A 26,254-nucleotide genomic window follows, 5' to 3' on the forward strand; every position below is an offset into this window, starting at 1 on the left:
CCATATAGCCTGTCATATAGACAGCAAACTTATTAGTTATTGTTATGTCGCAAAAATAAAACAAGTAATAAACAAGTGAAGACTGTTTATAAAGGAAAGCAAGTAAAATCGAAATTTAAATTTTTGTAATAATACAGGATCATAAAAAAGTCAAGATGATCAAAAACCTGTAAAATTACCCCAGAAGTCGAATTTAACTGTTAGACCTACACGCAGCTGTGTTAAAAATGTTAATATGAATACACATAAGTGCTCGTGTTTCATGTTTAGTGTTTATTCGTGTTTTTTATCCTGTCTCTGTGGAGATCTCGCGAGACTTGAGTGTGAACTAATGCCAGCGGAAGTACATCTCGAGTCTCTTTTCCGCCGGCCATAGAGGAGCAAAGGGTAGGGTAAGAATTGCTGGCAGATAATTTCACTAAAGTATCACCATCCATCCTCCTTTTAATGTCACTGTGAATCCGTATAAACGCCTAAACACGTTTTAAACTTGGTCACAATTAAAATACGGTCTATATTGATCTCATGTTGATGATAGATAAGTAAATAAAACCTCTTACTATCATGCCCCCCTTTTCGGTCCGGTAGTATCCGCATGTCGGCTACGGGTTATGAAGGTGCTCGATTCCTGGTGCTATCGATTATTACTCTGCTTCCTTCACAGTTAATTGGGTTTCTCTCAGTATGTTGAGTTCTCGACAATGTTACCGAGCTAGGGAAAAACTGTGGCTTCAGTCTATCTGCTATATTATGCTAACACATTAGCGTTATTTCGTTAGCTTAGCATTCAGTTTTGAAGCTAGCTAAAATTTGGAAACTTCAAATGTAGGCTTTTTGGGCGTTTGTAATTCTGGTTGCACAAGATTGGTTTTCATGATTCAGGTGAAAAACTGATGTAGAGCATTATGCCAGTGTTGTTGCTGACATCAGGTTGTTAGCATTAAGTTTCTTAAGCTTGTAAGAATCTTGAATCGACTGCATTGGTGCTTGAAAGAGTCACGTTTTCAGTAGTAAGAGCGATACAAGTCAAATGAACTGCAGCTTTTCTAGCATGATAATGTGGTTGGTGTCAACTGGGTAACAACCTGTATGTTTTGTTTGCTTACAGCATCATGAAGCTGAATCCATTTGTAACATCCTCCCGCCGCAAGAACCGCAAAAGGCATTTCAATGCCCCCTCACACATCAGGAGGAAGATCATGTCTTCTCCTCTGTCCAAGGAGCTTCGTCAGAAGTACAATGTGAGGTCCATGCCCATCCGCAAAGATGATGAAGTCCAGGTATTGTACTCAGGATTGCTGAAAGTTGTCACAATTGGTGTGTAATGTGCAAGCTGCACATGTTTGACATGTTTGTGGTGTTTACAAACAGGTTGTCCGTGGACACTACAAAGGCCAGCAGATCGGCAAAGTTGTGCAGGTCTACAGGAAGAAGTACGTCATCTACATTGAGCGCGTGCAGAGAGAAAAGGCCAACGGAACCACAGTCCATGTCGGCATCCACCCCAGCAAGGTGAGACAAAGTTGTGTGTATGCTTAAATGGGTGTGCCTGCCTCTGGAAATAAGAGTGAGGTGTAAAATTGTTCAACAGTGTAGGTTACAATAGGGAAGAGAGTGGATGCAAACCTATAAACAAGTTGAATGCGAACAGCTCAAGATTCACATTTGAGAGGGACGTTCTTGTGCCTCTGTTGTGTGACATGAAAATAAAGATTGTCACACTAAGTGTGAGGTGCAATTTTAATTGTTAAACACAGTTTTCCTGTGGAGAACTATACCTGTCCTCTTTTACTCTGCTCCTTAAGTATGTCGTTTTTTTTTTTCATGGCTGACCCTGCAAGCCCTTTGCAGTTGAGTGGGAGCAGGGGAGCAGCACTTAACTGTGGTGTGTCATGTTCAGCATTAGATTCAAAATGTCTGACAACTTTTTTTAAATTGATTTAACTTAGCATCAGCCACCAGGTGAAAGATATGTAATACAGTTTTGAATTTCTATTTACTGAGAGGTTTTGATTCAACTGTAGTTAGTGGTTCAGGTGAGTTGGACTGCATTATATTGGAAGTGTTTTTAATGGTTTGTCCACCAGCTAGGTCCAAAAGTCTGTACATGTGCAAGATACTTTGTTCTTCACCATCATTTGATGACTAGATTTCTACATGAAGCCTTTATTAGATCATCAAAAAATCTAGACTTGAGCCATCCTTTTCACCACCTTATCTTGTAAGTGTGATTAACTGCTAATTGTTTGTCTTTATTTTTGATGAATATTGTGAAGGCTATAAACAAGAAAGCAGTTTGTGGTTCTGACAGCGGCATGACATGTTAAACTTTGTCAGGTTGAAATGATAATACATTAAAAGAGCTGTTTTACTTAACTGTAACTGCAATATAATGTTGATGTAGCATACAATTGAGAGGAGAGAAACTGTTCTTCCCAATTTTGAGCACTAAAGCAGGTTAACAAGTGTATTTGAATATTAGTAATGTAAAACACAATTTTACAGGTTCAAGTTCAGCTTTACTGTAGTGTCTGAAGGTGCATGTGAAAAGTTGTATGAAAGCAGTCAAGAATGTAAACAGTTATGAGTTTGTTAAATAAAGGTGTTAAATAAAGGTGTTACACAGTGACTAGAAAAGTAGAAACCCCTGTGCAGTGTATTGCAGTCCACTGTAACAGCCATGTTACAGTGTCTTAATCTTGAAATGTTGAATTTTTGAGTGTCAGAGAGAAGGTAACGAAATTCTGTGGTTTTTTTAAGGCTGACATTTAGTGTTGTATGCATTGTATTATATTGGTAGGTGTTTTTAAAGTGTCTGTTCATCTAAATATATAAAGGAGGCAAACAAAATTAGAAAGGTTTCAGCATAATGCAGTCCACAACTATATATAAATACAGCCTCAAACCCATAAAGTTTAACAACTATTTTTTTTAAATAATGTATTTATTGCAGAAGGTTTTTTTCACAGATCTGACATGTCACAGTAAGAGGCCCAGGTGTACAAAGTAAAATTAATGACTAAATTTCATCTGCTTCAGTTTTCAGTGTCCTGGTATTATACACACTGACTTGCTGTCATTACTTACTGGGACACTTGAATAGAACAGGAGGCCATTGTTAATGTTATTAGTAACATCTGTGCTTTCCCTACTATGGCAAGTCAGTTTCTGCTGTGAAAAAGGTCTGTTGGGTGAACTCTAGTCCAGTGACAATCTTATTGTTCAACTCACTGCAGCAAACGTGCCAGTCCTAAAGTCTGTCCATCCTTTCCACCAACTGCTGTGGCTTTTAATCCCACCATAACATTTATGGTATTAAATATTGGGGTGTGAGTAAGCCGTTAACTGACAATCACCCAGATGTGATTGATGAAAATTCTACGCAGCAACATTTTGCTGTGCTCTCACATGTACATGTGAACTGACCGATGCAAACTGCACTACTGGTGCTGCCAGTAGAGCATTTGGCTCAGCCAGTGGCCATTTTGACATATCTTAGCAGAAAAGCCACAGGTCCATCTAATATCAGTAATGAAGCTTACCATACTGTTCAACCAGCATGCACAACATCTGGGGCCATAGAAATGGCACACTTGAGCTCACCTGGTACAGTGCGTACCATGTGTTAAGGCTGAGTCCTTGTGGCAACAGCCCGGGTTTGAGTCCAACTAGGGCCCTTTGCTACATGTCATTCCCTCACTTTCCCCCGTCTCACTATGTCTACTGTCGCTATAAAACAAAGCAGAAATGCCAAAAAAATCTATAAAAAAAAAATAATGTTCACTGTTAAAATGAGCATTCTAACATTTCATGAGCTGATCAATGAGTCAAATAATGAACTGTGAGGAGGGATTATCAGTTAATCTTTAGTTAGCACACCTAACTGTAACATAAGGGATCACTTTATGTTCAGTCTGAAGTCAAGGCCTTCTATGGATAGCACATTATCTGCTTGTATTGGTCATACTTATTGCTTAATTTTCTTTGACATTCATTGAAGAGGTCAGTTGGCCTTATAACTAGTGTAAAATATGCATTGATAGTCTAGTTACTAGAAATGTGTTGAGGAATATAAATAGGTATTTAAATTAATTGGATTATAATTTCCATACATTCTTTACATTATTGTTACCACTGATTAAATATTTCACGACTTGTTTATTAACATATTTTTTTCTGTTTGCAGGTGGTCATCACCAGGCTAAAGCTGGACAAGGACCGCAAGAAGATCCTGGAGCGCAAGGCCAAATCTCGCGCTGATGGGAAGGAGAAGGGCAAATACAAGGAGGAAACCATTGAGAAGATGCAGGAGTAAAAATGATCTTTTGCTATCAATAAACTGTGTAAATGGACCTCACTTTGTCTGTCTCATGTTTTAGCATTGGAGATGGAAGGATTTTGTTTTTACATCATGTATCTGTAGGTGAAGTCATTTCTATTTCAAATGTGCAGACCTTTTATTTTAGGTAGTGTAACACAAAGATCATTTGTACTGTACATCACCTGTCATAAAATTTAGCCACAGTGAAAGGTCTGTAAAGAACCCACAAGCATGCACAACACTGTAGAGCACCAAGGCCAGAAATGCAGAAGATGTCTGCATGTGATGTTTACATAGAAATTATAAAAATTCATTGAAATGCCCTTGCTTGAAATCTGTCAGCCTGGTATACAAGGAGATAGAAGGAATTAACTGCTACTGGTGGGTTCATAAATTTATCTTCCACAGATTGAGTATATAATATCTTTTAGGGTTCATACACTAAAATTGATAAGGACATTTTTGACTTAATCGTTACAGTGGTTTATGTGGACAATCATTCGTGAAAAGTGGAATTAAAGCAGTTCAACATTTTTAATTACAACGGCACTGGTTGTAGTGGTAACAAAAGTGCAATTTTACTAAATGAGCAGTAGGTGTCACTGAAACTGGACATTACCAAAGAGCATCTGCCAAAGGCATTTTCTTGAACAGCATGTTATTTATCCAAAAAAAGTTATTATAGTGATTATTAACTATTTTTAATGAACTGTTAAGCTTTCACATTTATATAACATGAAATAAAGTGCTGGGCAATAGAAAAAAGGCCACGTTCAGGCTGTAACCAGACATGCGCTTTGCATGAGTGTTGAGTGTCACCTCCCTCCTCTGGTTAATGGTCATGTGATACGTGCTGCCTCTTCTCTGCCGTAGAAGCAGCTGGACAGAAGTTGACTACTGATCTAAAGTCAGAAGTTTTTACTTCTGTGGTGTTCTTGGTTTTAAACAAAACACCATCATGGCGGAACTAAGTTTTGTAATCGCCATGTCTGTGGTGACCCTGTTTTGGGCCATTGTTGGAGGAGTAGTGCCGCTGTTTATCCCCAAAGGACCAAACAGAGGGTAAGTTTGTTAGCTTCACTTTAGCTTTCAGCTAGCTAGGTTTTTTTTTTATTGTAGTTTGTCCCGTGACTCTTTTTTGATACATGTAGACCTACACTGTAGTAAAACAGTTGTTTTGATTAAGTTTCCCAGCGTTGTCTGAACAATTTAAGTAATTTAAACTCTGTGAGCTAACGTTACTCGCGAGATAGTGAAACTTTGTGTTGGCTAATTTAAGCTAATTTGACAGCAACTTCCTCCTGTTCGTGGAAGCTCCATACTTAGTGTAACCTTTTCATGCTACTCTCTCCCTACAATAAATCTATATTTTCATATTGTTACCTTAAGATACCAAACTCAAGAGTAAATATACTCCATCTCTGGAAAGTCTGCCTAATGCAACTTCCCTTATTTGCCTTTGTGTCACTCTATCACGAGATCAAGCTGTGTTGGCTAATGAATGGCCTGTGATGTATTTGGAAACCCTTTATGGATTCATTAGATGTAAAGTATATCACTTTAAACTATTTTTCTGCTGTTCCCACAGAGTGATTGTCACAATGCTGGTGTTAACTGCAGTTTGCTGCTACCTGTTGTAAGTAATTTTCCTGGAAATGTACCAGGTTTCTTCCTACAAAATGTGGTAGCCTGTGTTTTAAAACACCTATAGCACATATTTAACCAAAACAATGGAGGGTCAATAAGAACCAGGGCTATCATATAATTCACTGAAAAATTAGTTGAATAATCCCATTGACAGAAAATGATTTGGCATCTGCTTTAATAATCTATTAATCATTGAAGTTATTTGCCAAGTAAAAATATCAAATATTCCCTTGTCCCAGCTCCTGAGATGTGAGGGATTGCTGCTTTTCTTTGTCCTATGTGATAATAAACTGAATACTTTGGGGGTTTTGACTGTTGTCAGACAAAACAAGATGTCACCTTGGGCAAATCTTAAATTGCAGCCCAAATAAAAGAGGAAATATAGGCCCCCATTTCCACAAGTGCTCATTGCTTCAGTCTCAGTGGTTTCTCCACTGTCCCTCCATATTAATATTTGTTCATTAATGTCAAAACAACAAACATTGTCATTTGACTTAGTACTGTTATGGATATACATAGTATTTTTGTCCTGTGATAAAATATTTATGCTCACTAGTAGGTGCAAGTGTGCATGTGTCATGTTACATGTCAGATGGGCAATAGAGGGCAGCAGAGACAAAGCAGTGTTGCAGCCAAGTGAAGTCATTTCCCAAAGGCCCTCAGTTTGAGGCTGGGTAGAATAATCCTAACAGCAGGATGTGTTGTCATGAAAAATTAAGGCCCGATTTCAGAATGACCTTTTGTTAGACAGTAGGAAATGACCCACATCACTGAGCTTTGAAGGATATGTTTTGAAGTGCTCAGTTTTGTTGCTGATAAGTTTTGTATTGATACCTGTGGTCTTGCTATCCTTTCTGTCCACCAGCTGGTTAATAGCAATTCTGGCCCAGCTGAACCCACTGTTTGGGCCTGCTCTGTCCACTGACACCATCTGGTACCTGAACTATCACTGGCCGTAATTTACATTTCCAGGACCCCTGACCAAGCAGGTAACCTTCTTGCTCTGAAACACTAAAGCACTGAATTTACATTCGATGTAGTAACTTTAATGTGTAGCCTGAAGATCATTTATTTTATTTATTGGTTTGGTTTTCCTCTAAAACTGTTAATTGTTATGTTTGTCAGCAGGGGAAGACCTGACACTGCTGCATACCAATGGATGTTTGCTAGTCACTCCATGCAGAGATCATTCCCTCTGAATCGCCTTAAACTCAGATCCCTGTGTGATTATTGAGTGATGCCCCCACTGGTGCCTTGTACAAAAATGATTCCCAAAGGACTTCTGAGATATCTCACTGAATGTGCTTTACTTGAAATTAAAGCAGCCTTCACTTGGTGTTGTTTGGTTTATATATAATGTATATTGTGTTAATGCTATTGTTGATAAGAATGAGCTTGCCTTTAAATAGTTGAGTGATGTGTTTGATGTGCCCTCTCTTTGTCTGTTAATATTACCATTGGATGTAATCAATATGATTGTTGTTAATCAATAAATTAATAATCAACTCTATGGGAACTTTTGGATTTTGTTCTGCCTAATTTATGAGCTTGTGACCTTTATACCAGTATGTTGATTGTAATGACTTAATTTTCTTAGTAAATAATTATATAGCAAATAATAATAATTTCTCTCCTTTTTGTTGACGTGCAAATATAAGAATAATTTAATTAGCTACTTTACAAAATATGCCATTAATAGGGTTTTATTCTGCGAAGATTTTTTTCCACGTTAAAGATTATGCATTTATGTGAATTATTTCACAGATTTATATAATTAACGGTATAATACATAACAGTGTTCTGTTATTACGTTTTATGTTCTGTTTTTTGGGTATGGTTATACGGGAAAAGTTGCCAGTCGCAGTTCAAAACAGACTTCTTGCTTTCCGTAGCTTGAGTCGACTACGTTGGCAACATGGCGTCCTCAGATGTCCACGTCCGAATATGTGAACAAGAAATACTCAAATATGACTTGGAAATCAAAGCTCTCATCCAGGTGCGAGTATTTGTTTGGTAAGACTACTTAGTGCTAGATTACAACATGTGAGCGTTTGGCCTTGTCAATAAGGAGAACCGTGTTTTAGTCTAGTAGCATCTGTGCAGCTGCTGCAGTCAGCCGGTGTAGCGACAGCTCGAGCCGCTCCGCCGACACGAGCTCCCGGTGGAGTAAAAGCGCTTTAACGTATCTCTCTTCAAGCAAAAATAACTTGTCAAGTGTGCGTACCGAGCTAAGGCAATGGTATGAGGTGGGAAATAAACGACCAGCATAATAAATTGGCTTTACAGACCGACAACGTCAGCTTATTCTGTTTGGGAGGGAAACCGAAACTCATTCCGAGCTTTAAATGTCTAAATGTGCTTTAATTAGGACAACCAATTCACCGAGTTATATTAGCTCACTCATTATACAGTATTCATCTGTGTACGTCTTGTTTTGAAGCATTTGTAACATTGTAGTCCAGCTTGAAAATTTCACTTCAGACAGTTTGTGCTAAATTAATTAATTGACCAAAAATGAATTAACAATTTCACAAGAAGTCTTTTATCAAGCAAAAGTTAAAATAATTTACTGCTTTGAGATTCTCAGTGTTGCTGTTTTTCTCAGTTTTTCTATTATTGTAAATTGAATATCTTTGGGTTTTTGACTGTTGGCTTGGCAAAACTAGACAATTGAGGGGCAAGACGTGCGTTTTTCTTTCTTTTCTAAGATTTTAAAGTTAAACAATCACGAAAATAACTTAAGATTAATCTTCCAGAGAAAGCAACACTTACTGCGCAGCACAGTTTCTTTTTTATTCTCAAATGAGCGCAACATGTTTAAACCAGTGACTTCACCAAACAATGATGCAGGAGAAATGGACTGTATATCTCATTATATCATTCTTATTTCATTGTGTCACCAGGATATTAATGAGTGCACAGGTCCTCAGAGCAAGCTGACAGAACTGAACGCAGATGTGAAAAAGAGTTTCCACAATCTCAGACTGCGAATTCAGGTAAGAAAGGCTGTCTTTGAACACGTCTGTAAACATGACATGTGCATGATAATGATACAGTGTGCAGTATAAACCCCTCTGAAACCGAACAAATTCAGCTATTTGTCTTTACGATTGAGACATATTTGTGGTTATTAATGTGCGGTAATGTTTCAGCAGCACTGGTGTATCAATTGCCAATGACACATGTCAATACTAAACAGGAAAATAGCATTTCCTTATCAAAATGGTGCAAGTTTCAAAATAAAACTGCATAAAAATGTTTTCTGGTGCTAGTTAAGGGCAGTGGATCAGTAGATGAGTCTGTTGAGCGTCACACTCAAACTGGTACATAACCTATTGATGAATCAGTGTCAGACTTAATGCTGACATCAAGGGCAGAGTAAGAATATTAGTGACTGATATCATATCTGTAAATGTTGTTATAAGTATATGTGTAATAAATATCAATTTTTTCATCCTTCAATTAATTGTAATGTTGATCATTTAGAAATAGAATATATCTCTGTAATAATAATAATAACATAATAACCGATGGCTCAGAAAACATCTGTGCTATTTTGTTCCTTCGACAGGACTTAGAGCAGATGGCGATGGAGCAAGACAAAGAGTCTGACAAGCAAACTTTGATCAGTCAGGTAGAGGGACACAAGAAACAGATGCTGAGGTAATGTCTTTTAGTTTGAAATATCCTTCCATCTCCTGAGTTGTGACGGTCAGTGAAATGTAAACTGTTGTGCATATAGTCACATTTCTTTGTTGATAATGCTGCTAAACTGGTGGGGGAGGAGCATGTGACGTTCCTGCTTAAACCTGCTGAATGCTAAATGTAATAAAACTTACTAAATGCAAGATGTGCTTTTTTTAATTTTTGTATAATTTGCAGTAACCAGACAGCTTGGAGGAAAGCCAACCTTGCCAGCAAACTGTCCATAGACAATATGGAAAAGCAGGCACTTCTTAATGGAGCAGATAGTACTATGAGACAGAGGTGAGCAGCCAATGTGTCCTAATGGTAACATTGTTATTTTTCACAGTATTACAGCTGTATTTAGAAGAATACATTGTGTGTCACATCTGGGATACTTTTAATTAGCCTGAAGACAATGATATCTAATCTTTTTTATATCTCTTTCTCAGGAAAATGACCAAAGAGGGTTTGGCCCAGACAACCAGTGACATTACAGAAAATCTTATGAGCATCAGCCGGATGATGGCCCAGCAGGTTCAACAGAGCGAGGATACCATGACATCACTAGGTTAGTAAAGGAAACACCTCAAGTAGGGAGTGTGTTAACAAATTCATGATTATCCTGTTTCTACCATATTTATTGAACTTAAACTTTAACCAGTTTACAGTGTTTGAGGGTAACCTGGTTTAATGCACATCATCTGACATGGATATCCACTGATATTAATTATGTGTGCAACCCCACCCTCCTTTCAAGAAAAGGCTTTATGCTTAAAACAGTTTTCTCTTCCGTTTGAAGCAACCTCCTCTAGGACAGTCCAAGAGACCAATGAGGAGTTCAAAACCATGACGGGGACCATCCAGCTCGGGAGGAAACTCATCACCAAGTACAACCGCAGGGAGCTCACTGATAAACTGCTCATCTTCCTGGCATTGGCTCTCTTCCTCGCCACAGTTCTCTACATCCTTAAGAAGAGACTATTCCCCTTCCTGTAGACCAGGTACCTCAGTGGAGCTCTCCCACAACCACATACTACAGTACTTTCCATAGTCAGCGCAAATGATTTAAACAGTTCTGAATGCTGTGTGTCATGTTACACACACATTATACATTAGTGTCTGCTCAGAGGAATGTGGTCTGCTCACTCCGCTGAACTGTGACGCTTCTGAGGGTGAAATATTGTCCACAAAGAGGAAGATAAGCCTCCGCACCTATAGCTCCATGCAGTGTTTTATTTATTGAAAAGATTTTAGTCTACATTTTTTCATCAAAGGGAATCAGTGATTCAAGAGGATGTACTTGTGGTGGCACACATTGTGTCAGAGGTTTTTCGTTAGTGAGACAGTAATGCCGTGCATTGCTTTCAATCAAGCCAGACGAGGAACGATGGACGACCCATAGAAATCTTTTTACATATTCCTGTGAACCATCCAGTACAGTTTTTCTTTTCATATTTACCAATGATGAGAATGGTACCTAAAAACTGTATTTGCTGGACCAGTTTGCTTCAGATTTTTAGTGAAGAATGCTGATAATGTGCCGAGAGCTGTAAGACTCATGTCTAAGCATGACGCACAGTGAGTTCTCCTGTCGAAAGAATCGGTTTAAGATAAAACAAAATGAAAATAAAATTTAAAAATAACTCTCTAAGGAAAACATTTCTGGAAAAATCTAATGTGATTATCATAAAACAAATACCACCGTAGATATCAGTTCAACATGCTTTTACTGGCATGAATGCCAGTTATGAAAACAATATTGACAAGGAGTTAAAAAAAAGTCGGGTAGGATTGGGAAAATGGACTCGTTTTATATATTTGTCAGTAACTTCTGTTTTAAAGGTACTGTATGTAACATTCAGAAAATCCTTGTTGATGACACCGGTTGCTGCTAACTGCAGTCGCCGTCCTGTTGCTCATGCTCGCACTCCTTAGGGTAGAAGTGAGCGAAGACGCTGGGTGTCTGCCAAAACATATAAGTGAGATATAAGACTGAACATGATTGACCAGCATCATGTTGATAGATGAGGGAACTGAAGTTATACTGTTATTACAGTTTGACTGTAAACTATATTTGAGACTATAGACTCTCCCCCCATGTTTTTTTGAAATAGGATTTATTAAACGTAATATTGTTGTCAGCTAGATTGCTAGCACAATATAGCCTAGTGACGTTGATCAAATCCATTTTCATTGCAGGATTCATTCACTGCATTTATATTACATGTCGGCGTTATCTAGCTTGCCAGCTTTATCAATCTCTGTCAACCAAGAGGCTCAGCAACGTCAGCATAGTTAAATTTGCTGGATGATAGCGCTAACGTTTAGTATTTCCACACTTAATCATTGACGTGATAGTTTCCATCACAACTCTCATTTCACTAAATCAAGGCACTAATGTTCAATAATCTTAAATTAACATAAGTTACAACAGATGAGAGGCGTGGGATGAGTAATGTTAGACTGGAGATAATGCACATAAAAACTACAAAGTAAAGAACAGATGTTTTGTTTTGTGCTGGGGGAATCGGTTGTTGACATTAGGGGTCTCCATTTCTAAGCTAATATTAGCAATGTTGCACACTGTTGGCGCTGTACAGCAGTGGAAGAGAGGCACTGAGGGAGGGCACTCGGAGCTCAGCATAAACACCACATCCTTAGGATTTTCCTCAAAAAATTCAGCCCAAGTCCTTTACATAGAAAACAGTTCACAGGCTGTTACAGGTGAGCAAGAAAGTTAGGGAAGGTCTTACCTTACAATCCCTTCACACATTAGCATTAAAAAGTCATTAATACATTAACCTTGCTTCACATTATTAAGTACCTTTAACCATTCTGACAGTTTTCCTCTGATATCATGAAGTCATTGCACAAGTCATGTACATGTTTTTTGGGTAATTGTTATTTATAACGAAATACTGTATAATTACTGTAAGGTATAATCATTATTACATTATAATGATCTAATTCCATTTTTGAAAATAGATATATTTAAATGTTTTTTTTTAACTTTATTATGATCCAGGCCCATCTGCATTCACTCGCTGTTTGTGTTTCACTAGCTCAGTAATCAGAACGGGTCTGTATTTGCACTTAAACCTGTGCCTATGTTTTATTCAGTTGGCATACAAACCAAAAAAAACTTTATTCAGTGTGAGAGTCAGAACACTCTCCTCCGTCTCTGCCCATGTTAGCCTGCCTCTGCAGCGCAGCGGAAAAGCTCAGAAAAACAGTGAGCAGTCATCACACTGGCAGAGATAGAGCAGCATGCATCCCTGCCTTTCTTCAGATAAGACCCGGAAAAGCAGATTATTCCGACCCGTTTCCCTCTCCCATTCTAGTGTGAGTGGAGGTTGAGGGGGGATATTTTTAGGCTTGTGTGGCGCTGTTATCTGACATTGCCTTTTCAGCACCTCTGAGGAGAGGGTGACCAGAGGAGCTACATGACCTTGCTACCCCCTCTGGAATTGCCTGGCATTGCCATTATGTTAAATACATGTAAATGCTGTCAGTATTGATTATCAATAAACATACAGTCTTCTGGCTTGATGTTTGACATGTGTGTCACATGTGTTTGTGGGTTTATATTACTTAAAATGAGATAGAAGACAACAGCGTATGTGTGGAGAGTCCTGAGAGATGCCTAAGCATCTCTTACTGGGGTAAAGTGGTGGCAGTTGGGCAGAGCCAGTTCTGAGCCTGTTCATATAACTGCACACTTAGCCGAGGCCTCAGGCTCTCTGTCAAGCAAATTGGTCTATTCTTGCATTTAGCACCGCGATAGTGTCAATCAAGTGTTTGGGTTCGTATCTGGATAAGTGGCTTGGGATCTCAGGGGAGTGAACACGGCACCAAACTGTAAACACCGGTAGCGAACATCAGGAATCTCAGCGACTCCACATTCAAGTAGTAAATTTCACAGTTGGACCAGTTTTGTTCAGTTAGTATTTAACTATTACTCGACATTAACCGTGCAGTTTTACCACTGAGTGTGAGTCCAGGTAAACTGAGTCTACCACTATTCAAATCTGTCAAATGAAACACATAATGACTCCCCAAGGTGTCAAAGAAGTAACATTTAATAATCAACTGTACTGTCCAAAAATAGATAAATATCTTTGATCAGGTAACATCTCAAATGTCCTGATATTTACAAGTACAGAGAGAAGGCTGGTGACTTTCACGGTGGCTTTTGACAGATTAAATCTGTGTTGAAATTACTTTTACACACATTTCAATTCATGTAAATGAGATTTTTTTTTTAGAAATACAATAGAATTATTAACAGCATTTCCTTATTAGAACCTGATTATAAACATTTAGTACAAGTCAAGGTCGTGGCTCAGAGCCACCTCAGTCCCTGAAACTTTAAAACACGTGTGTACATGTGTCTGACAGCAGGTTGTAAAAAGTCTAAACTTTAACAACCTTTTAACCCTATTTGAGCATATTGATGGAAGCTTCCTAACAGCCACTTGAACATTTTAACCAGACACAAACCATATCAAGGTTGTACAGATGTTAAACTCCTTTATGTCACTTATTAGGAGACCCAGCTGCATGGAGTATGTATCCTCATAACTATAGATCAGTATTAGGCTACATACATATGCTTAATGGTTTTCTAATGTCTTTGTTTTCTCTGAGTGTGTTTTTTAATGATTAAGGTATTAACTGCCAGAGCCAGTTTCAATTTCACATAATAAGAATTAAATATTTGCAAGGCAGAAATAATAACAATAATATTAATTATAATAATGGCCTGTATTGAATTAATCATTTTCCATAGCCTACATTGATATTGTATTTTACGTCGTCCACCGCTGAGAAAAAGTTACTGTCGTATCTTTTTAAGAAAAAAAAACTGAAGAAAATAAAATAGAAAATGGTTGCAAATTTGAACTTTAAATTTAAATCAAAACATTCCAAGAACTGTGTAGTTGCACCTTGTGCATGTGTTTTTTTTTAAATATTCGCTCAAATTACATGTCTGTGCTCTAATGTCACGAAAATAAATGAAAATGTAGCTCTTCAGAGAAAAGCTGGTGCTGAAAACAAAAAAACTACCAAAAGTAAGTCATCAAATATAAGAGAAGTTACAGAAACTCTGCAATATCCTGACACGTTTAAAATGCATGCAGTCGGAAAATAATCCCGTTATATGGAGTTGGTAACACGAGTATTTGATATATTGTCCCTGCTTCACCATGTCCTAATGCTATGTAATGAGGAGACCCCATTACTGGAGGAGAATGTGTTCTGCACATTATTCAGGTCTCCTACCCCAAAGTTCATGTAATTCCCGTTGTTGGAGGATCCTTGCATAGTTTGCATTGTGGCTGCAGGATAGTTACACGCATAGTTTGTGTTGCAGCTGGGGCTGGTGTAGTTACTGAAAGCTGGATAGTTGTTATAAGTGAAATGGTTGATGTGACCCACGCCGTAGGAGGGGTTGTAGGTGGCAGTGTCTGCCGCCAGGCAGGGCTTCCCATCCCGCACCAGCACCGGCACCGACACCCTTCTGGGCGGCGGCAGAGACACCATCTCCAGGCTCTGGTCCTGCCTCTGCCGCTTGCACTTGTACCTCCTGTTTTGGAACCAGATCTTCACCTGGGTCGGCGTGAGTTTGAGCACCCCGGCCAGGTGGTCTCTCTCCGGGGCGGACAGGTACCTCTGCTGCTTGAAGCGGCGCTCCAGCTCGTACACCTGCGCCTGGGAGAAGAGGACCCGCGGCTTCCTGCGTCTCCGGGGCTTGGGTCGATCCGGATCCTCGGTTTTTATATCCTCCACAGGCTCGACAGGCGGACTGAACTCCTCTGATGGAACCAGACAGAGAGAAAATCATGAAAAAAAATCTGCAGATGTGACTACTTAACATAGGGCCATATGGATATTTTATTTTTAGACCCATTCTTGCTGCTACAACTATTAGATTACAAAAAGCACCAATAAAAAATAATGATAAATATAACAACAACAACAACAATAACAAAAATAATAATAATAATAATATTACCAGCATTATATATCTATTGTATTTTATGATATTAAGTAGCATGGCTAGGCTAGTGCCAGTTCTGCCAAGTTTGACCGTTCAATTCGCATGGCCACCCATGATGTATTCAGTGTAATCTTGGGGAAAATTAATTTACCCACATGTAACGCATATGGCATGTAATTAAATAACTTAATATAATCGATGTCAAAAATGCCAATGCAACTTGTGTATTATTCTTACGGATTTCTTCTTAAACGGTAAACAGTAGGCTATAACAGGCCTACAAGGAAATCCTGAACATCAACTAAACATTTAGTTTTTATTTACATGTTAAGATACCGTTTAAAGGTCTGTGTCCTGAAAAAGAAGAATATAATCCTATTAGAGTTGGCTGCTTTGGAGTTGTTTTCAGTTTATCAGTGGCGTTTTGCACACATCAAATAACATGAGTCAGTATAGGCCTAATCACAGGCCTGCAAAATAAAAATAAAAAGTTGTCCTTTCATCAACTCACCTTTTCTGCGTTTCCCCACAAACGCGTCTGATTTCCCATCCTTAATTATATCCATCTCTAAGAAGGATTTCCCATAAAAGGTGGTAGCAAAGCTGAGCGCGTTGCCTCTGCCCGCTCTGGACTCGTGGAGGTCTTCTCCAAACAGCGAGGCGGCGGCGGACGACATGTCCCGGAGAGGCTCCTGCTTCAGGCGGGCCAGCATGCAAGAAGAAGAGGAGGAGGAGGATGAGGAGGAGGAGATCGGCACGGTGCTGCAGCAGTCCATACGTGAAGAAACGTCCAAGGAAGACACCATAACGTCATGACTCTGCTCCAAGTTTAATATATCCTTTACAGAGAAGGGAGTGGATGTGCTGGGACTGGGAAACATTGCCAAGAACTCAAAAAGAAAAGCTATTAACCTGTCATATGGAAGCAGCAAAAAGACGTCAGCAAACCCCCTCTCCTTCCGGGTAATATTTACTGGGTTGAAGTATTAGTTTGGTATACCAGAGTGATCTTGAGTGAAGTGTGCATTTTGAATGTCAACCCTGTCTCCAAACTTTTTTCTTGGCCTCCCTCTCCTACCGGTGACGCAGGGGAGGGAGGGGGGAGTCGGCGGGTCCCTCTATATGGAGCAACTGATACTCCCATTTCATGACGTAAAGTGATATCTGGTACACGTTAGGCCTGATGTTACTTATGGGCCTATATGTGTTCATCCACTGCAAAAACACCCAGCGAGTGCACATCTTATTATTCGCACTGCAAAGGAAAATAAATTGTTCTAAATATTTTTCATCAGTCAGTGATTTTCTCTATCCCAATGGACAGATCTGCCTTGGTTTACAATAGCCATGATTTATAAAATTATCAAATTACTTGAAAATATAAATATGGATAATTTTCAGCTTTGTAGTTCGTCATTACGCACAATGGAAACGCGTTTCCAGTTTACACAACAGTAGACTATTTGGGCGAATGTTTACACACATCTTCAAGTGCAAAGAGAAATAATTTATCCAACTCGGTGTGTATCAAAATGCTGTAATAACAACCAAGTAGATAAACTTAGCATTATTTAGGTCAGTGGAAGGAATTAACAGGGGTGTCAATGTGTCTGCTGAGCCTGATCGTGCGCGTGCGTGTGTGTTTTGGGTGTCGGTCTTAGCCTCATCCGACGGGAAACTGAGCAGACGAGCTTCAAAAGAGAGAGAAAAAAAAGAGGCGAGCAGACAACAGGTTGAGTCCCTGAACACAGAATCTGAAACCAGGAGCGACACACTCTGCTGTCTGCCTCCAAGAGATTCTGGAGCCACTGTCTGCCTTATCAGGACGTGATAACAGATGACAACAAACCTGCTTCACACACACACACACACACACACACACACACACACACACACACACACACACGCACACACATACCTTCCCACCCACGCTGCAGGCCAGGTTATCCTGAAGAAGTGTCATATATGACACCCAAGTTTTAACCAATAAACATGATTGCTTTTAAGCTTTTTAATTTGACCATTTTGATCAATTTTTGTTTTATTCCAAGACAAGTGATCAACTTAAAGTTCCAAGGAGCAAGACACATCACCTCCAGGTGCATTCTTCGGGATGTAATCTGATGAGAGGATGTCAATTAAGCATCAGATCACAATCAGCATACAATTCACAGATCGAAATAACAATGTGCAAATCATTTCCCCGTGCAGCAGTAAAAATGGAGACAACTGTGCGTAATGACGCATAGCCTCCATGTGTTTCCCCCCGCACGGTTGGCACTAAACCTGCTATTAATGCCTGTGGAGACGGTCACAGGAGACAGACAGTATTATCGTTTGTTTTATCTTCAGCGTTTAGCACAGCCACGGGGTAAATGGGTCCCCCTGTCTCCGACCCAGCGATGGTGTTTATAGTTTTAAAGACTATTTGTGCGCGTCGCCAGCTGATGAATGGCCGTAAAATCTTTCTCAGGCTCACTGAGAGTCAACACTGGCCCGGCTCTTGCTGTAATAATTGGCGAAATAAAGTAAACGCACAGGGGCGAAACGCAAGACATGGGAAAATGTTTTCATCATGATTGATTTCCACTCGCCGTGCGCAGTTTGAGTGCAGTGTTTTGGTGGAATAGCAGTTTCCCCCCGTTTTCTGTCTTCAGTCGGAAACAAGAAATTGAAAATTCAAACGATGTATCCAGCGGGCTGCCTCATAAATTATCCACCAAATTAAATACATCTTCACATCTACTGGATTGTGAACTATTCTGTCAACTGTAAATTGAACATGACAGGTCTGGCATGTGTTTCACATCCCTAATGCGTCGTCCTGCAGCAGCCCGCGGTCCCCTTTGACCCGTCTTTCTGCAGCACATCTCCAACTCAGATAAAGCTTTAGATAAGGTTGCTTAAAAACTTCCGCTGCACGAACGTGTGGGTATTTTGAGGGTTGAGTGTCGTAATGGGGAGCCTCTTCGTGTGTGAGTGTGTGTGTGTGTGTGTGTGTGTGTGAGAGTGTGTGTGTGTGTGTGTGTGTGAGAGTGTGTGTGGGAGAGAGAGAGAGCGAAAGAGCAAAATTAAAATTTTTGTGTCGTTCCTAGACGCCTTAAGATGGGCTGGTATTCTCTGCCCTGGAGGCCTTTGGGTGATTTACATCCATTAACGGTTTGGTAATTAGACTAATTGGGATTGAACGGGCTCATTAAGATATAATCCGGTTAAGAATGACATAGCAAACGTTTTACACTTTCTCCACAAAAACTGGTTCGCCCTAATAGAAAAATGTCGGCGCTGAGGTGGACAGAGCAGACCTGTCTAAAACTCTGTGACAACTTGACAACTCCAGCATTCAAAACTTTGTATCTGCAAAAAAATACAAAAATAAATTGTAAAATGTAAAAATTATAAGAAGTACTCATTCTGAGGAATTGCATCTTTTTGAATTATTGGTTTAGATGCATTGTTATCATATCATATAACATTTAAAAAGATTATTACTGTGTTAACTTTGTTAACGTTTTAGTGCAGTTGGCATTCGTTTTAACTATTGGCTTGTTTAAACTGTTTTACCTCATATTTAATAATATTGATTATAATTTACATGTAATCCTAAATTGCAAAGTAACTTTATTTCATCTGTAATTAGATTTATTGAGTAAATAAAATGAAACCTTCCGTTCAAATGTGGAGGAGTAAATGTAGTGTCTCAACATGTTGCTAACATATAATACATGAGCAAATGTACAGTAGTTGCTTTCACACCATCATACATTATTGAGAAGCTAGAGATCCCACAATAAAATAAAAAAAAAACGAAATGTTAAATGCACTAGAAAATGTTCGATTTTAAGAACCCAAAATAACATGTAAAATAACAGAATATGGTGAGATTCAATAAAACATTTATACTTGACTAATTAAAATAGTGAATAGGTGAACACACTGTGAATCCTTCTGATCACACAGCTCAAAAATAAAAAGCCCATTCCTGATGTCTTTAATCTGGAACCTGGGACAGCCAGAAGAGCCTGTGCGAAGGACTTACAACACATCCTGGCTAATAGCCTACAGAACTAAGGACTGTAATGTTTAAATCTGCAAAAACTGTAAACTTCATTGGCAACTTCTGAAAGCAGCGGCGTACTCTGTTTGGATATATCAAGATCCTTCTGATGAGAGGTTTTCTTACAAGGAAAATGGAGTTACAATAATCTAGACGGAAGAAAATACCAGTGTTTCCTAACCATTTAAGACTAACCATTTAAGACTACTCCACTAAAGTAAGTAGTTGTAGTTGTATTTTATTTTATTCTGATATTGACATTGTATTTTCTAGTCATTAGAATTTTTTCCATGTCCCAGGGTCCAGGTGAGAACTATGGTGAAATGCAGCATTCATTCAAAAGAAAACCTCCTAATATAGTTCAACTTTGAAATTAAATTAATTCAAAATTAAAACTTATCTGAATATATTTGATATGTTGATACCGTAAATTTCTGTGAAGAATCTGGTGAATCATCATTAATCATCATGAATTTATCATTAATGTCAACTTTAACATTTTTAACAAAATAAATCTGTTTCCTGTTTCCTGCTTTCTGCAGGTGAACCTACCATAAATATTGAGTGGACTTGAATTTGAATTATTACATTAAATTAATGTCTATTAATTAATTCAGTAATTAATCAACTTCAAATTACAGATAAACCTTGAAGTGATTCCCATCAAAACATCAGACGTCACAGCTCTCGTGTGACCCAGCAGATCTGTAGCCTGATACAGTGGAAACTCATATCACCACCTGTTTTTCCATCTTTCTTTTCAAGAGGTCTTTATATGATTCATTTCACAGTGTACTTCCTTATCCCCACATGTATCAGTTAATTGGCGATACGGTCAAATTTGCTTCTAGCCCAAGGTCAGATCTTGGCAACTGCACTCTCATGCTGCGTCTCCATCTCTGCTGCACCCTGGATGTTTCACATAATATTAGTGGACTGCGATTGATGTGGTTTACTGACTGATGAGTTAAATCTTTGGACCCTTGCCCCTGCATCCTCTCCACCACTCTACTCTGAGTTACACCACCACCATGTGGCTGCTGCAGGAACACAGCCTAACTTTGGTTTTGTCCATTTACTTCCTTGACTTCTAATGATAATGCAGATTTTTATTATGAAAATGATGGTAGGGGAGGTTCAGCTGTGGCAGAGATCAATCACACTATGTGACATGACTGCAATCACAAGCATCCGCTGATCCGGAGTCAGGTTTATTGCAACTGGAAAGTAATTGAATATGGCAGCTATGTCGAGAGCCATCTGTCTTTGCATCATTTGTCTTGTCTGTGATGGCGGTAGCAGCATCCCCTTCATCTACCCTCTGTCCTCTCCCTCCTCCCACCTGCCTCCCACAACCCTCACACACACTCCCCAGGTCATGTTCATAGGCTTGGCAAGGCTTCACACACTCCTCCGCTGAGTTCAAGGTGATGTTAGGGCCCCCAGGGGACATAAGAGGATGGATCTTACTCTGCCTCGATTTAGTTTTGTCTACGGCCCTCTACAGCTGATGTTTGAGGTCAGTAGTAGGATATTGTTGTGTTGTAGCTCATGAGCTGATGAATGGATTTTAAGGGACAGGTTGTGCTATGTTGACATATGCAGACTGGTTGTGCAACAGGGAATAACAAAAGACATATTAAAGTTTTAATGGTTAAAATTGAAGCAGCAGAAGCCCGAGCATGAGTCAAGCTCCAAAAACACTGGTTCCTGCAGTTCCCATAATGCAATTCAACAGCATCTTTTATCAGTCTTAAGCTGCCTGGTAAATGCCTCATCTTTCAAAGTCCACACCTCCTGTTTGTAATGCAGGAATAGTGGTTTAGCAATTTAAGGCACCTGCCATGAACTGCAAGATCCCACGTTCGAGTCCAGTCAGGGACCTTTGTTGCACGTCGCTCCCCGCACCTCTCTTCTTTCCTGTATGCACAGTACAGAACTGCAGTCCGCACTCTGCAGAACCAGCAATAGACCATTACTCTCTATTACTATTAGACTACAGTCTCTGGAAAATGCCTCGGTAGCCAAGACCAACACAGAAACACGAGTACAAGCTTCTTTCCTCAGGCCATCAGGATGGTGAACTCTGTCTTCTGACCTCTGTATATCCCCAGCACATTGTCTTTGGTTTATCCTTTGGATTCCCCTGAACATTACATATTTGCACTTGTGGCAAATGTGCATGTACTTGTTGTTTTTTGTCTTGATTTTTTTTTCATCCTTAATATTTCCTTTTTTTCACCTTATTCTTGTTGCACAGTTTAGCAGCCAGGGCACCAGGTTACAGGGTACACATGACATGCTTGAGTTTCTGATCTTTGTGTGTGTTACAGGAACCAGTGTTAATCATTTTGAAACCTTTTGATTGGACTAAAATGTAGTTTTCACATTTTTGCTTGCCCTGTATGCACAAGACTCCTCTCAACAGGTTGCTGTTACATTTGACTGCGGTAGAGTCAGGGTGTAACTAGAAACCTTTGCCCCCTTGACAGAACATTTCTTTAGGCCTACTGATATTGTTGTGGGCCTTCTCCAGCTGTTAACTCCTGGTTGCCTTGTATAGTTGCACTTCTCACCTATCTAGCAACACAACACTATTGCACTGTGAACCACTGTGTTGGTATGTACTGTATATGGCTTTGGCTGTGTTAGCATACAAATGTGCCACAGGGGGGCAGCATCACACAGTACTTTTCTAACTCTCCCACAATACTGGCTCAAAGTCATCCTGTCTTTTTGGATAAAAGAAACATAATTGAATATTTTGTCACATCATTAAATCATATTCAGATTATAGATTTTTTTTCTTTTTGCTACTCTTTCTCCCATGTTGTGTTGAATGCTGTGTACAGGTGAGACCACCCTACTCATATAGCTACAAATGATTGGTGTCTCAAAAGTGTGTTTATCTCATCTGTTCAACTCTAAATTATACTTGACTGGTGCGCTAGGAACTATGTAATTTCCCTAATGCTCGGCCTATTTGTAAATATATGGTCTAACTCGGTGTCCTTCTTTGTCCCCTCTTTAAATATTAGTTTTCATGATCATGAGCTCATCATACCAGAGTCCGCCAGTGACCCAGCACCGACTATGTGCCCTGAGGTTTACAGCGTCTCTCCACGAGCCTGCTTGTGCTGTATCAGCTGCCGTCGCTTTATGGCCCTTAATTCACCCAGCCTTCCCTGAGCCCATTTAACATGCTGACTGCTCTGTTTTCCATGCAATTGGAGTTGACCAAGAAATGAGGTAAGAGCATTGCTAATAGGCTAAATGACCAACATTGTTCTAAGGCTTGCCGGAGCAGCTTGATTACCACACTTGGCCCAATGGATAATTTATGTGGAGACAAAGGTGACGTGCAAACAGCCCCGGTCTCTGGGCACATCTCCGGTCAAGGATGAGCACTCTGCCACCCATCAGGTTCTGACACACACACACACACACACACACACACACACACACACACACACACACACACGCAGTCAGCTGTGACGTTTATTGCCAGGGAGGCCACCACGTCCTTGGCATCATCATGACTGGTTCCTGTGCAAAAACTCTGGCGGTACACACACATAAACACATCATTCAGTTACTCTGACTCCATTGTCAGTACCGCAAATTGTGTGGCAGGTAGTGCAGTACTTAGAGCATCGATCATTGTGTCGTCATCTTGGCACAGAGATCCTGGCTGGACAGATTCGACACTGCTACGTCCAACTCTGGCCCATTATTCACAGTATTTGACAGTGGACTTGAGGGACACCAACATGGCGGCTTGACACATGTCTTGGACACTCACTAAGAAGCCTGTTGAGCAGGTTAAAGCAGAGCACAGGAATAAAAAAAATAGAAAAAAAATAGGCTAATTATAACACTCTGCGCTGTGAGTGCTTCTCTGTGCATTGAGCTCAGCCACCAAGTCACCTAAGCAAGCGCAAGGCTGCGTAAGGTTACTGTACGGCCAAGGTGTGTGTGTGTCTGTGTCTGTGTGTGTCTCAGAGAGAGAGAGAGAGATAGAGAGAGACAGTGTGTTAATGTGTGTCCTCTTCCTGTCTTTCCTCACTGCCTGTCTCTCCCTCTCTAATGGGGACAGTATGAGAAGAGAGCTTGTGCTCCGTCTGGACCTTTCTAATTGCCCCTGCCACAGAGGCCTGATACAGCAAGACCCTGTGTTCCCAGCAGGTCAGGCGTGTGTGTGTGTGTGTGTGTGTGTGTGTGTGTGTGTGAGTGAGTGAGTGAGTGAGTGAGAGAGAGAGAGAGAGAGAGAGAGAGAGAGAGGTAGAGAGAGAGAGAGACTTGGGCAGACAGAATCATCACTCAGGTGGTGCTCCCTTGGCTCCACCACACAAATTCAGGCCCCACATAGAGAACACCATTCATTATAAATATCAGAGCTACAGGAGCAGAGCGCAGGGGTTGTGAGAAGAGATACGAGAGGGGGAGGAGGAGGTGAAGGAGGACAGGGCAGGACAGAGAGATGAGCAGAGAGAAAGAGCGGAGGAGTGCAGCACAGGTAGAGATGATAGATATTCGTTCAATGACATTTCAATAAATTTGACGCAAACGTTTCAGTGTCGTAATCAACCCACTGGGTTTAGAGAAAAGCCCACAGGATGCACACACATGTACACCACACAGGTATGCAGCTCCATGTTATCCTAGCACATAATCTTCAGGCAGCCCTAAGACCCTCTGCTATACTGCCAGGCCAGGTTATGAAATCCACCCAGGGCCAGGTTACAAAAATCCTCTCTGTGACATCTGCCAGAGAAGGCAGCTCCGTGTTGACAGATGGGCACAGCATTCCTGGGCCCCGGGCCTCGCCAGTGCACTGCCAGGAGCTGGACTGAAGGAGCCATGGAGAGGCTGACTGGCATTTCTTTACACCTATGTGCTTAATTTCTGTGGCAACCTCGAGGCACGTACAACATGAGTTACATTCCCTGAATGCTGCTCCTTCAAACTGACACGTAGGGGCAGTGATGGGTGTTACTGGGGAATGAATAGGGTAGTGATGGGTGTGGATTAAGGCATGTGTCTGACTTAATTAAAATGGGATGGAAGCTATGAGGGTCATCTTGATTTGGTCACTTCTCCTTGTTAATTTCCTGTGAAGTCATTTCTTTCTGTCTTGTTTCATTCACCGGCAGCATCAAGTTTACACTGATCTGAATGTTTAAGAGAAACTTTTTGTAGCGGTTTACCTCCACAGCTGAGGCAGGCTCAGTCCCTTGCTGGCCCAGTTATGTGATCTATGTCCAGGCAGGGAAGAAACGTTCGACCCCTTCCCCCAGCCTCATGCTGCTTCCACAGGGATAGTGTTTTACATGCTCAAGGTGAGTGGAATACCAGCGCAGCTCCCGTTAGCCCTGTGCTTTACTCGCTTGGGGTCCCCATTTCTCTGCCCTATCTACCACTGACCACCTGCTCCAACACCGTCCCCTAACCAGGTCACACTAATGAAACCTGCATGTGGCCACTTAGCAGCCGCTCAGACTGCACACTCAAATAAAACGCAGACAATCATGAGGCCAAGATATAGGCTGTTTGAATTCTTTCTCCGTGAAAGTCAAACCATTTCTTGCGTTTTCACATGTAAAAAAAAAAAAATGTACAGTACATTTTACTTTGCAATTCAGCAGAACATTTGGAACACAAATATAGCTTTGGCATAGCTGAACTTAATAGGCTGGCATTCTGCAAAACCATGCCACATTCTCCGCAATCACCACTCTTTAACATCTAGCACTGCATGGACACAGTGTTCCAAGACGCAGCGCATGGAGGGTGCCCTGCCAACTCCTCCGACAGTGAGAGATTACAGTGATTACTCCTAAAGCAATCTCACTATGGACTGATGTATGCACCGGGGGTCAGAGGAGGGGACGGTGGAGGGGGGCAGGAACATTGGCAAGTTTCACAGCCGAAAACAAAAAAGACCAACAAAACGTGAGCGAGTCGTTGACCTCAAAATCACTGTTAAAACACGGTGTCCCCATTTGGTAATTATCCTCCTCCAGAGATGAGGTCAGGCTGAAAATCAGCTGAAAACAAAGTGGGATGATAATGGCAGCGGTGGTGACGGGAGCGAGAGAGTGAAAAGGAAAGGAGAAGAGGACATGACAGGGTGAAAATGAGAGAGAGAAAAGGGAGAGGAGTGAGAGAGTGTGGTGGAACTCGCTGCTTGGTGTGAGTGAGCATGGGAAATGCGTGGGACTTCTGGACCATCACTGGCTCCAAGGAGATCTGTTTGGTGACTGACACACAGGGATGGACGTACATATATGCATGGATACACACACACATGCTCACACACACAACCAACCAAATTTAGAGCCATTCATTCACCTCTCCGCAACACTACATTCAATGTTTGGCTGCAGCAGACGACCATGTGAGCTACTTACCTGCACTTTTTCGCTAATTTAACGTAATTTAACGTGCACGTTTCTTCATTCACACAGTAAAAACTCGTCATTCATCTGTGGTCTGCAGCTGTTGGTGATGCTTTTGACTTGTCGGGGGGTGATGCAAAACC

General features: G+C 40.5%; 4 protein-coding genes across 6 annotated transcripts; 3 read left to right on the plus strand and 1 right to left on the minus strand.

Moving 5' to 3' along the window:
- Positions 1-311: 311 nt before the first annotated feature.
- Positions 312-4,352, plus strand: rpl26 (ribosomal protein L26). Of its 2 annotated transcripts, none has more exons than XM_023419349.2 (4): positions 312-392; positions 1,109-1,280; positions 1,372-1,512; positions 4,187-4,352. In XM_023419349.2, the coding sequence occupies exons 2-4, from the start codon at positions 1,113-1,115 to the stop codon at positions 4,313-4,315; spliced, it is 438 nt and encodes a 145-aa protein (XP_023275117.1). In that variant the 5' UTR covers positions 312-392; positions 1,109-1,112; the 3' UTR covers positions 4,316-4,352. The 2 variants fall into 2 exon arrangements, with proteins under 2 accessions (XP_023275117.1, XP_023275118.1); XM_023419350.2 differs by having other exon boundaries at positions 319-387.
- An 817-nt stretch (positions 4,353-5,169) lies between these two features.
- atp6v0e1 (ATPase H+ transporting V0 subunit e1) lies at positions 5,170-7,478 on the plus strand. 2 transcript variants are annotated; one of them, XM_023419308.2, is made up of 4 exons: positions 5,170-5,383; positions 5,910-5,957; positions 6,834-6,957; positions 7,094-7,478. In XM_023419308.2, exons 1-3 carry the CDS (start codon positions 5,280-5,282, stop codon positions 6,925-6,927), a joined length of 246 nt encoding a protein of 81 aa, XP_023275076.1. In that variant the 5' UTR covers positions 5,170-5,279; the 3' UTR covers positions 6,928-6,957; positions 7,094-7,478. The 2 variants fall into 2 exon arrangements, with proteins under 2 accessions (XP_023275076.1, XP_023275077.1); XM_023419309.2 differs by having other exon boundaries at positions 7,097-7,478.
- Positions 7,479-7,825: 347 nt separating this feature from the next.
- bnip1a (BCL2 interacting protein 1a) lies at positions 7,826-13,211 on the plus strand. Its single transcript, XM_023419303.2, has 6 exons — positions 7,826-7,964; positions 8,872-8,964; positions 9,540-9,631; positions 9,851-9,955; positions 10,105-10,223; positions 10,455-13,211. The coding sequence occupies exons 1-6, from the start codon at positions 7,884-7,886 to the stop codon at positions 10,649-10,651; spliced, it is 687 nt and encodes a 228-aa protein (XP_023275071.1). The 5' UTR covers positions 7,826-7,883; the 3' UTR covers positions 10,652-13,211.
- A 503-nt stretch (positions 13,212-13,714) lies between these two features.
- Positions 13,715-16,665, minus strand: nkx2-5 (NK2 homeobox 5). The gene is made up of 2 exons (XM_023419359.2): positions 16,168-16,665; positions 13,715-15,471 (listed from the first exon to the last, which is right to left on the minus strand). Exons 1-2 carry the CDS (start codon positions 16,535-16,537, stop codon positions 14,858-14,860), a joined length of 984 nt encoding a protein of 327 aa, XP_023275127.1. The 5' UTR covers positions 16,538-16,665; the 3' UTR covers positions 13,715-14,857.
- Positions 16,666-26,254: the final 9,589 nt, after the last annotated feature.

The sequence above is a fragment of the Seriola lalandi genome, unplaced genomic scaffold (genome assembly GCF_002814215.2).
Source record: "Seriola lalandi dorsalis isolate HSWRI2012SDOR001 ecotype SW California unplaced genomic scaffold, Sedor1 jcf7180002054598, whole genome shotgun sequence".
In the NCBI taxonomy this organism is placed as follows: Eukaryota; Metazoa; Chordata; class Actinopteri; order Carangiformes; family Carangidae; genus Seriola; species Seriola lalandi.